Raw genomic sequence first — 12,580 nt, 5'->3', positions numbered from 1 at the left:
GAATATGAACTGACTAATAGGAGTAGGGTTTTCTTTTCTCTGATCTTTGGGCACTGACTGCTGGCAAGGCAAATCAGAAAGCACTTTGAAGCCGTTCCCGGTGTCTAGGCTAATTATCGTAGTATTTGTTCACTGATGTGTTTTTTGGCACCTGTGTTCACCTTTGTGAGTCATTGTTGATTCTGGACACACTTTGGTGTGAGTTGGTTACTCCAATGGAAATAATGGATTCAAACAGCTCTTCAGTTGCTTAAGTATGCATCACTTTTGAAGATTTAGATGCTTTTTTTTTCTTCTTCTTTAAATAAATCAACAGACAGAGATCAGGCCACTCCAAAAGGCTGTTCTTTTGAGAGTTTCTCTTGAGAACAAGATGGGTTCACAAAAGCAGAAAGGCTCTTAATTAGCACGATTGAAGCGGGTCCCCGCAGGGCCCCCGAGCCCTTGATTTGTGCCGGTGGATCTTAAACTAGCAGGCCGTGATCTGTAACCCCGCTGGCGGCGGCGGTGTGTGCAGTCAGATGTCTGCTGCCAACTGTAATTGGATGCTTTATCCTTCCCTGAACCCCGTTTAGGCCAAACAAGGCAGCCTGAGAGTTTCCCGGAGTGATGATACAGAGTGATAGTTATAATGCGTCACATGGTGAAGCTGTGAGAGATCTTCAATTTACTTAATGTGGTTTTCTTAGTCTGCTGTTTTCATGCAGTCTTCCTGTAAATGTCTCTTGCTTTTAAAGGAAAAAGTCCATTGGTTTCTCTTGTAGTGCAGAATAAATCATTGGGTTTGGTGTAATGATTCCCACGACAGACTCTCTCAGACAAAGCTGGAAAAAAGATATAAGTGAAACATGACTTCCATAGTATGGCCTCTTATGTGACTTGTTTTGCATCAAGCATGAAGTAGAATCTTAATGTATATACATTTTCTTTTCTTTCATTTACATTAATGCATTTTGCAGACACTTTTATCCAAAGCCACTTACAGTTTATTGTATTCAAGGTATGTTTAATTTTTTGCAATGACTTGTATTGCGTATACAGTGCAATAAACCTAAAATTAACGTGTCTGTTAAAGGTTAAATAAAAATATTCTGGATTTATGATTAAATTTTTTATGATTTGCATTTATTATCAAAAACCGTGATAACCTTTTTTCTCCATTCTGTCACCGATGGAGTTTCGGCTCCTTGCCGCTGTCGCCTCTGACTTGATTAGTTGGGGACGCTCAATATCCAGTGATATCCTCAACTTGATTGCACAGATACTATTTAAACTATCTGAGCTGGATGATGACATCACTGAATTCAATGATGAATTGTCTTTTTGCATTATTGACACACTATTTTCCTATTTAAAGCTGTTCAGTTGTTTTGTTACAATCTGTATTGTTAAAAGCACTACATAAATAAAGGTGACTTGACTTGACTTGTTTAGTGCTAGAACATTGGAATGCATCTTAATTGATTTTTTGTTTTTTTAAAATAAATTTATTGCATCAGCGTATTGACACCAAAGCACCATATGTGTATTTTGTTATCTAGAGCTGTAGTCAAGTCCAGCTTTGTCGAGTCCAAGTCAAGTCCAAGTCCAGGACTAGTCGAGACCGAGTCAAGACCGAGTCCAAAGATGTTCGAGTCCAAGTCAAGTCCAGGTCCAAAAGTTTCGAGTCCAAGTCCAAGACCGAGTCCAAATGAAAGAAAAAAGGGTCCTCTTCAAGACCACATACTTAACTACTGATAATGTTTGTGATGCGAGAGAAAGCATATCTCCTATTCTAAGAAAATCATTTTACATTATTATTTGTAATGATCAAAAAGCATGTGCAAAGTAACAACTCTGTAGGACAGGGGTCTCCAAACTAGATCCTGGATGGCCAATGTTCTGAAAATTTTAGCTCCAACTAGCCTTAAAACACCTGGAAGATTAGTGTGTCTAGTAAGAGCTTGATTATGTTCAAGTGTGTATAATTAGGGTTAAAACTAACAGGGGCGTTACACAAGATCCCGGGCCCTATGCATAGGCGATCCTGATGGGCCCCCATGCCCCCCACCCATGAAAATATCCAGGTAAAAAATATATATTTCAGATTCATACTTTTCAAGGGCCCTCTCTTCCTTTGGGGCCCTGGTAATGAACACTGGTTTTACCCCCGGTCCGACCCTGGGAGCTAAACTTGGATAAACAAACAAAGGAACTGTAAGGTCAAATAATTTTTATGTACTTTATTTTTTGTTGACATTATATCTGTGGTCAAAAATGTATATGATAGATGCCTTGGCACAGTGCACAGACACACGCAAAGCTCGGGATATGACAAATGCGCGCAGCAAGGCTAGAATGGATACGTTTGGCTCTACTGGACATGCGCACATAAATACAGCCAAATTTTTGTCATACTGTACTAGTGCTTGCATAGACTACTCGGCGCTGTTGGAAACAATCGACTACTCCAGCATGTATTAACCATAATGCATACGAAGTGTTTGCAAGTACGACGTGAATTTTAGAATTACAATATTGCGTGGAGCTGTTACTATATGACCTTATCTATGTTGCATGTAAAAATAAAATATGTAATGTAATAATTAGGGTTGTGCCTGAAGCCGAATATGGCACGGATAATGGCTTAAAAAAGAATAACGCACAAGGAATAATTCTGCCTGAATACTCGGCTGAAGCTGACACAGTCTGGTGTTTGCTAGATAACAGGTGAGCCAGGGCATCAGCGCCAGAAGTGAATGAATGTAAACTTTATGAGTGAAAAGAGCGCAAATCAAACACTGCATTGTTGTCGCCTCTCTGTGCATCTCTCAGAAATCAGAGCGTTGCAAGAGTAATTTTACATATAATAATACATCATAGCTAAACGTTATATTATTTATATATATTTAAAAGGCAAATATTTAAAGCGTAGGCTACGATATGATACGAATGAATGGAATAAGCACAGCGCGCTCACCAATCAAACAGCAGCGCTGCGCGTCTCAGTCTCTCAAAAACCAAATCAGTTCTCTCTCAAGAGTAGGCTAATAATCAGCTTAGATACGGATACATTGTCTACTTGTCCTACATGTTTGCATCTTTACGTTTTGCTGGTTTGTGCGGCACACACACATCTGTTTAGTGAAGTTCATTAACATTAAGACTCGCTTAAAGTGTTCTGCGTAATGAGAATGTGCGCATTGAATGGATTCAGTCGTGTTCAAATGATCACAATGACACGTTTGTCATGACATCTCTCTGCTTGCATGATAAATATTATTTTAGAAATTAATAATTATTTCAGTTTAACACGACATACTTGTTCAGTGATAACTACGAAAAAATATATAAAAAGTCATAACAGTCTTATCAAGTAACTGTACGATGTTGTATCCGAATGCAGATAGGAAAAATGTGTGATTGTTACAGATACAAATACTGGCTGTTACATGAAAATGTAAATATGTAATGTCATAATTATAAAGTTTTTAAAATTTACATTTGTAATTGTTGCATAAGGCTATACATTAATATGCGTTTATTGATTAAAAAAAAACTATTTAATGTGTATTCATTTACAATAGCATGAACCACGAGTATAGCCGAGTAACTCAAGCATTTTTTATTAACAAAATCGACTAGTAGTAATCAGTAGTCTTGCAACCCCTATACTGTACAACAATAATTAGCTTTTCGTTATTGTAAAGGATACGTTTAAGGCTATCTAGGTGTAGACGTAAATAAAACACAATCTAATAGGTAGAAAATTAAATTAGAAACATCTAAACTTTTCAGGTCGCAGTAAGTGCACCGCTGGTCATGCACATCCTTTCCCGGAACAATACTGAAAGCTAAGGCAAGATGGAGAAACAGATGATCATAGTTGTACAAGGATAGCCATTTTTTAAATGAATCTATTAGCAGAGCTACTGCAAGTGATTTTAAGTGCTGGAATTCCATTTATTCTTTGCTGAAACTTCTGCGTCATCATTGAGAGCGGGTCATGGTTGCCCAGCAACAGCAGACGCCACTGGAGCGCAAACGCAGATTACAGAGTGCTTTGGAAAAAAGGAGAGCGGCGCGCCTAGCGTTTTCCACACGTTTTCAGTCGCGACATCATGCAAATGTGGTTTTGTTTTGAAGGATCAATTTTTTATTTTATTTTTTTGCTGGACTCGGTCGAGAACAACTAGAGACTTGGCGAGTCCAATGGCCAAGTCCGAGACAAGTCCGAGTGCAAATTCAACGAGTCCGAGACAAGTCCGAGACGACTCGAGTCCAAGACCGGACTCGAGTATTATAGCCCTATTGTTGTCTGTGCAGTGGTGTGCAGACGTGTGGCTGTATCAGATGCCCTGTGAGTGAGAACCCTCACACAACTGAATAGACTACACTTTTGAGACGTATTGGCCTTCTTTTAATTCTTTCCTCATTCCTTATCCAACAAGGAACGCTTTTCTAAAAAATAAAACACTAAGCATGTTTGGTTGTCGCCACATTCACATTACCCGTTAATAGTCTTTTACTTGTTCTAAATTCTTGTTGATGTTGCAGTTTGAAGCATTAATGTGCTTGTGATGGAGCAGTACTGGAGCGAGAGGAAACAGACACTAATACTTCTCACTCATAGCTAATTGTGCAATTCAGTTTCCATTTCCACTCTTCTTCTCTCACATACTCTGGTTTAAAAACATTACTCATATAGTCAGTCATGACTCATGTCAGTCCACATCCTCTCCCTGTCTTGGCTCAATGTTGTGTGGGCTGAAGCACTCTGTGACAGGCTTTATTACCCGTGTCCATGTCCCCCGGTTTCCCTGTCTCAGTGTGATTAATTACTGATGCATGGTGTCTTAAACCTTAGTCCTAGATGAGCAGCACATTATGCTGTCCTTCACATTTTAGTGCAGATTTCTTTCTTTTTTTTTTCTTTTTGGCAAGCATCTGAAGGTTGCTTAATATTGGTATTATTGAATGGGAGAGACAAAAGGTTAAGTCAACACACTCATGGAGCAGAGGGGAGAGGGGATGTTGAAATATGCAGCATTTTGATTCTGTACGCGGATGAATTGGCTCACCGGTCACATTAGTCAGAGCAGGTTAATATAAGGACACAGCTGTTTTGCAGTTCTCCTCTGACCAGATGAAACCAGTAGTTCAATTCCAGGCTGCAGCAAAGTCAGATTGTGCAGAAGAATCATCTGTTTCCTGTGGTCTTGTCCCGGTGGTCGTCTGAGACAAGGTCTTTACAGGGGATCTGTATCTGGCGCTCTAGTTGTCCTGGTCTCCGCTGTCTTTCGGGGCAGTAGATGTCCTTTCTAGGTGCTGACCCACCATTTGGTCTGGATACGTACTGGATCCGGGTGACTGCAGTGACCTTCTGATCTGGATACAGACTGGATCTGGTGGCTACGGTGACCTCGGAACAAGAGAGAAACAGACTAATATTAGCGTAGATGCCATTCTTCTAATGATGTAGCAAGTACATAGGGTGTTATGGGAAGTGTTCCCGGTTCCGGTTTACCTAATTAATGCAGCCTAAAAAGCCTTTAATGAATTTGAATATTAGAAACTTTCAGTGGTTTACAAGTGCTAATTTTAAAATCTATACGATGTTTGATAGGGAGCCAGTGCAGTGTGGACAGGACCGGGCTAATATGGTCATACTTCCTGGTTCTAGTAAGAACTCTTGCTGCTGCATTTTGGACTAGCTGTAGTTTGTTTACTAAGCGTGCAGAACAACCACCCAATAAAGCATTGCAATAATCTAACCTTGAGGTCATGAATGCATTAATTAACATCTGCATTTGACATTGAGAGCATAGGTTGTAATTTAGATATTTTTTAGATGGAAAAATTCAGTTATACAAATGCTAGAAACGTGGCTTTCTAATGAAAGATTGCTATCAAATAGCAAACCTAGGTTCCTAACTTATGACGAAGAATTGACAGAGCAGCCATCAGCTTAGACAGTGTTTAGGTTATTACATGTAGAGTTTTTAGGTCCTATAATTAACACCTGTTTTTTTTTTTTTTTAGAATTTAGCATTAAGAAATTTCTCCTCATCCAGGTTTTTATATTGACTCTGCATTCCATTAATTTCTCAAATTGGTATATTTCTCCGGGCCACAAAGAAATACAGTGAAAGCTAAACCCATGTTTCCTGATGATATCTCCTAAGGGTAACATGTAAAGTGTGAAAAGTAACGGCCCTAGTACTGAGCCTTGAGGTACTCCATACTGCACTTGTGATCAATATGATTCCTCTTCATTCACTGCAATGAATTGATGGCGGTCAGATAAGTATGATTTGAATAATGCAAATGCACTTGCATTAATCCCAACGAAGTATTCTAGTCTATTTAAGAGAATGTTGTGGTCAATAGTGTCGAAAACAGCAATAAGATCCAGTAGCACGGATAGAGAGATACAGTACAACCACGATCAGATGATAAGAGTTAAGATACTATGATATGGTCTAAATCCTGACTGGAAATCCTCACAGATACCATTTTTCTCTAAGAAGGAATATAATTGTGAGGATACTACCTTTTCTAGTATCTTGGACAGAAAAGGAAGTCTCGAGATCGGTTTGTAATTAAGTTGTTATTTGGGGTCAAGTTGTGGTTTTTTTGATGAGAGGCTTAATAACAGACCGTTTTAAGGTTTTGGAGACATATCCTAATGACAATGATGAATTTATTATAGTCAGAAGAGGATCTATGACTTCTGGAAGCACCTCTTTTAGGAGCTTAGATGGAATAGGGTCTAACAGTACAGTACATGTTGTTTGTTTAAAAAATTTAACAAGTTTATACAATTCTTCCTCTCCTGTAGTAGGGGATCTATAGTGCACTGTCTGATGTGATACTGTAGCTGACGGCTGCATGGTTACAATTTTATCTCTAATAGTATCGATCTTGGAAGTAAAGTAGTTCATAAAGTCATTACTGCTGTGCTGTTGTTGTTTTATTTTAAATAATTTAGCCACTGTATTGAATAAATACATGAATTGTATGAACGTGAATTTCATGTTACATTTTTTTATTGGTTGATGAGAAAACATGGATGGAAACGGCAAATACACTGTGTGATGATCATGCTGTGTCGTAGGCTATCTTTGGTCGCAAGACTGTGACAATGGCCGTCTTTGAACCTCCCTCACTGTACGACACAGGACCACCAGCCAGGAGCCATGATCACAGAAGTGGCCACAGTTGTTTTACGATGCCAATCTTTCATCTGGGACAGCCAAAACCTGTGCAGTGTGATTACTGTTTAAGGCTTAATACAGTCCATAATGTGGCAACTAGTGTTAGATTTTTCAGCTATTTAAAATTTTTGTCTTAGTCATGTGTTAAATGTCCTAGTTAGTTTTTATCATTATTTAGTCAACCTTATCCTATTTAGTTTTAGTCTAGAAAATCTAAATTATTTTAGTCTAGTTTTAGTCAATGAAAACGTATCATTTCAGCAATAAGATTATTATTAATTAACCGTACATCGATATTAATTTTGGCAGCCATTTTTTTTATTTAGTCTTAGTCTTACTATTCAGTTATCATATTTAATCACCCTTGTCCTGTTTTGGTTAAGTCAAGTTTAAGCCAATTAAAAGTATGCACATTTTAGCCAGGTTTTTGTCAAATTTTAGACACAGTATAATGGTTAAACTATAATCATGATGACTTTTGTCATTTGAGAACATCTACTTCAGTGGACAGCTGAAGCTTTTGATATTCTTCATTAGGGGTGGGAAAAAAATAGATATTGCAATATATTGTTGTGCTCTCTGTCGCAATAAATAATCGATACACTAACGGCCAATATCGATATTTTATTACAACACAAAATTATTAATTTACCCGTTTTCAGTGTCACTGTCACTACCCAAAATCTACCATTCTGTTTGCAGGGGGGCGCTGTTCGAGTAAATAGGGGTAAAGTGGTGCAAACAGCGGCCGGTGAAGAACACAAGTTAACTAACAACAACAGAGAATTGCAAAAAAAAAAAAAAGAGAAGCGAGAAGAATGGTGGAAAACAATAAAAAGCTAATCAAAGACCCACTCGCTAGTTTCCACTCTAAAGTGTGGAGACACTTCGGGTTTTACGTGACAGTCGACGGAAAGGTACCTGTGTGTGCCAGGGACTAGTGTGCCATCAGAGAGAATCTTTTCTACCACCGGTGACATAATCTCTGCTCAGAGGTGTGCTCTTACATCTGAGCATGCTGATCAGTTAGTGTTCCTCAAGTATGGCGTGCCGTCCGGTCCAAAAATAAGGCTACTGATTTGTCGCGGGAATTCACCGTACAGTTGCCAGTAGCCACTGAGTTTACCACTGACAGGCCGGCGGTGCATCAGTATACACACTCACCTCACGCAGCGAACCGACTCACTTTCCTCAGCGAACGACTCCCTTTCCTCACACAGCGAACGACTCATTTTCCTCAGTTGATTAGTTTTTTATTGTTTTCTGCCATTCTTCTCGCTTCTTTTTTTTCTGCAATTCTCTGTTGTTGTTAGTTAACTTGTGTTCTTCACCGGCCGCTGTTTGCGCCACTTTACCCCTATTTACTCGAACAGCGTGAGTCGTTCCCTGCGTGAGGAAGTGATCCGTTCGCTGAGGAAAATGAGTTGTTCGATGCACGGCCTGTCAGTGGTAAACTCAGTGGCTACTGGCAACTGTAAGGTGAATTCCCGCGACAAATCAGAAGCCTTATTTTTGGACCGGACGGCACGCCATACTCAAGAAGAATATGCCTTGATGTGTCCACTGTTTACAGTAACTTACTACTGACGTTTCAGTATTATGGTTTACACATGTTAATGTTCATGTTGTTTTGTGATGTTCATGCACTTTTATCTGTCTAGATGTACAGTGTTTACATTTAAGACCAGGAGGCAGTGAGTTATTATGCAAATGCATATTTCTTTGCACAATGTTGGAAATGTTGGCATTAATAAATGCATAAAATTTCCTTATTTCCTTATTCCTTCTTTTTCTTTTCAGTCACATATATCGTGATATATCGTTGATGAAATTTCTTCCAATATATTCAATATCGTAGATATCGCGAATCGTGATATTATCATATCGCCACAGAATTGAATCGTGAGGTACCTGTATCGTCCCACCCCTATTCTTCATATTCTGTGTGGTGGTCAGTTCACACTGATAGACCTTAATCCTTTCCAGTAAGTTTAAGTAGATTTTTATATTTTATGGGCATTTGTACCTTTTTAAAATTATTTTTTCTAAAAGCTTCCATTATTTTTGAGTCAAATTCTCACATTTAATCAGTGAATTAGAATCATAAGACATTTGGCCTGTAACCCAGAAAATGAAATCAACACAGATGCGTCTGAAGTGGCATTTAGATGTGTTTACACACTGTTTAATGCAAGATATGAATTCATTTAACTTGCAATTACAAATGCGTAAACATGTTTTGATATATTAAACATAAAACTTAAAATAAAACATAAAATTAGGTATGTTTTTTTTATGTATTTGGCCGTTTACACACAAAGGCGTGCTCTCTCAGATGTGTCTCTATGTGCGTGCACTTTGGGTGTGTGATGACTCACAGAAAGGGTCTCACAGAGAGCGTAAGTACTGAATTGAGCACTTGAATGTTTAAAATTGTAAGACTCAAAAACGCATCGCGTTGCGAGCCCCTTTCACGTTTAAATATTTGGGGGAATTTCCTGCGTTACAAGCGCAGAAACCGAAGGAATCAGTAGAATTATGCAAAATCCCTGCAATATCGTGACAAAATTCAATGTTGTAAAACACTGAATACTGATATTTGAAGTTATTTACATAAAATATACTTTAAGTGTGAAATTAAACTGGCAATAGGTGACATGTTGCTTAGAGATGCAAAACATTTTTTTTTTTTTTTTTTTTTGGGCAAAACTGGAGATGAAAGTGAAAAGTGAAATTCATGACATTTGCCAAGTATGCATTTAACCCATCCAAGAGCACACACACAGCAGTGATTAGGGAACACACACCGTGAACACACACCCTGAGCAGTGGGCAGCTATTTGCTCATGCGCCCGGGGAGCAATTGGTGGTTCAGTGCCTTGCTCAAGGGCAACTCCTGCTGGCACTGAGACTTAAACCTGCAACCTTAGGATAACAAGTTGACTCTCTAACCTCTGAACTGTTCACATCATGGTATTTTTTTTTTTTTTTTTTTGAAAAATGTCACTCATTGTTTGAAATTGATTAACTATATGAAGTGGTATAAATATATAAAATTTCTGCCCCCATGTATTGATTTTGTGATCATTCTAAATACATTTTATTAGACTGAATCCTGCAGTGAAAGCTTGCACTCTAAATGCACATATATATCACACACCCGTTACAACATTAATTTAACTATACTTATGTCATTTTTTTTTTTCAACAGCAAGCCTATGTGTCCTCCAGCCACCAGATGGCGCTGCCCAGTCCCAACACCAACAGCAGCAGCTCGAGTAGTGCGGGAGGCGGGGAACAGCTGAGCAAAACCAACCTGTACATCCGTGGCCTACATCCGGGGACCACTGACCAAGACCTTGTCAAGCTCTGCCAACCGTAAGTCTCACTGCTCTGTGTAAGCTATGAAAGGCTAGCTAACTATGGTGGGCTTGCATGTGAATGATGATCATCAGGTATAATTTTCCTTAAAAGTAGAGATGGAAGAAAAAGAGCTTGTCTAAAACTCTGACTTGAATGAAACAATTTCATGGTCAAGGCATCAGACACTTTTGACAACTGCTTGTCAGAATGGTGTAAATGCTCAACCCAAACATACGTAAAGATGCTTTTTACAAACCAATTGATGTTTCTTTTTATTTGAAAGGCTATGAAATGCGATCTACAAATCATATACCATTATAATGAAATGTGTGTATACTATGTGTTATTTTATTAATTTATAGGGATTGTTTTGTGTTTTATTGAGGGCTTGACTAATGAGGCCAATACGAGCTATACCATTAACCATAAATGGTGTATAGGTTCACTGAGATTACCCCATATTTGCGAACCATTTTTTAAATGTTTTGAAGTTTACCCTATTAATGCTTTGGTAAATTGGTGGTGAATTCTTAATAATTTGTACATTTTGAGCTGTACCAAAAACTTATCACAGTGTGTATTTCAGAAAGTGCACAAAGACTTGTGTTCCTGTAGCTCAACTGGTAGAGCACTGCGCTAGCAAGCAAGCAAGCGCAAGATTGGGGGTTCGATTCCCCGGGAACACATGATATGTAAAAAATGATAGCCTGAATGCACTGTAAGTCGCTTTGGATAAAAAAAAAAAAAAAAATAAAAAAAAAAAAAATACATAAATTTAAAGACTTCACGTGCACACTTATCATAGCATGGATTTTCAAATACTGTTCTAAGGAGGGGCTCTTGTGGCACTCTGATAGAGCAGCTCATAGATGGAATGGTGCATCTCAAAACAGTATGTTTGAGAGTCATCAACTCGATCTGTGGAAATAATGCTGGAGCGCTCTGGGGAAAAAAAAGGGAACTCAGTCTCATATGAGAGGAGAACTCCGAATTCAGAGTAGCGCACTCATAGGCGACCCTTCTTGGAAAAGGGGAGCACTGCGAAACTACCACGAGAATCACCCAAATATCCCCTCATGTTGAGGGAAGCGATGCTTGAAGTGTATAAACAAATACACACTGGCTGAATGAAGCCCAAGGCACCAAGGTCTAATCATCTCAAGAAAGGGAACGAAGGGGAGCGCGTAACCCTTACCGCTTACGTGGATTTTAGAAAGTGCACACAATGTTCACATGCACACTAACCACCATGTGGTTTTCAGAAAGTACACAGAGCTTAGCGTGTGTACCTAAAGGTTCCTAAGCATCACAGATGCTCCAGCATAGGAGACTGTAATGCAAGAGATTTCTACCTAACCTCAATCAGGTGGAGAGCTGGTGGTTACAGGGGAATTAGGAAGGGGAAGATAAAGTTAAAATTCCCCAAAGGGAATGAGCAAATACCTAGGTATCGCTCAGATTCGGACGAGAAAGCTGCCTCGTCTGGATCACATCCCTTAGGTTCTGCTTACCTCCTCGTGATCCACGATTCCTCTGACCCCTGCCTACAGGTGGGGGAGGAGCGCGCTAGATTGAGATAGGCCATGACCCCTATGTTGTTTGGGCTCAGACCTCGACCTTCATGGAACAAAGGATCTGAAAGCAGCAAAGCGCACCTTCGTCTCCCTGAACTTCTCGATCACCGTTTTAACGGAAATACCGAAAAGTTCTGAAGGTGAAACCTGAGCATCGAGAAGAAAGCCTTTTCTTTCTTCCCGATGTCTGCCAGGTTCATCCACAGATGACTCTCCACTACCACCGTGGCCTCCATAGTCCTGCCCATGGTGGAGGTGGCCTGCTTGGTAGCATGGAGAGAGATCTGCGGTGCGGCGCAGCTCGGCTACCTGATCAGGAGAAAGGCCCCCGCCTCTATCCAGGTCTCTTAGCAGATCAGCCTGATATGCTTGAAGCACCACCATTGTGTGTAATAAAGCCACAGCCAGAGCTGCTGCTGCATATGCCTTGCCATTAAAGCAAGATGT

The 12,580-nt window shown here is 39.5% G+C and overlaps 1 protein-coding gene across 3 annotated transcripts in view; it reads left to right on the top strand.

Moving 5' to 3' along the window:
• Positions 1–12,580, top strand: part of LOC127968149 (RNA-binding motif, single-stranded-interacting protein 2) — a 53,797-nt gene that overhangs the window by 12,462 nt on the left and 28,755 nt on the right. For all 3 annotated transcript variants that reach the window (XM_052569095.1, XM_052569094.1, XM_052569096.1), the window contains exon 2: positions 10,408–10,574. In XM_052569095.1, coding sequence (XP_052425055.1) covers positions 10,408–10,574 — 167 coding nt within the window. The remainder of the gene's footprint in view (positions 1–10,407; positions 10,575–12,580) is intronic.

The sequence above is a fragment of the Carassius gibelio genome, chromosome B11 (assembly GCF_023724105.1).
Source record: "Carassius gibelio isolate Cgi1373 ecotype wild population from Czech Republic chromosome B11, carGib1.2-hapl.c, whole genome shotgun sequence".
In the NCBI taxonomy this organism is placed as follows: domain Eukaryota; kingdom Metazoa; phylum Chordata; class Actinopteri; order Cypriniformes; family Cyprinidae; genus Carassius; species Carassius gibelio.
This window is presented reverse-complemented; position numbering and strand designations above follow the sequence as displayed.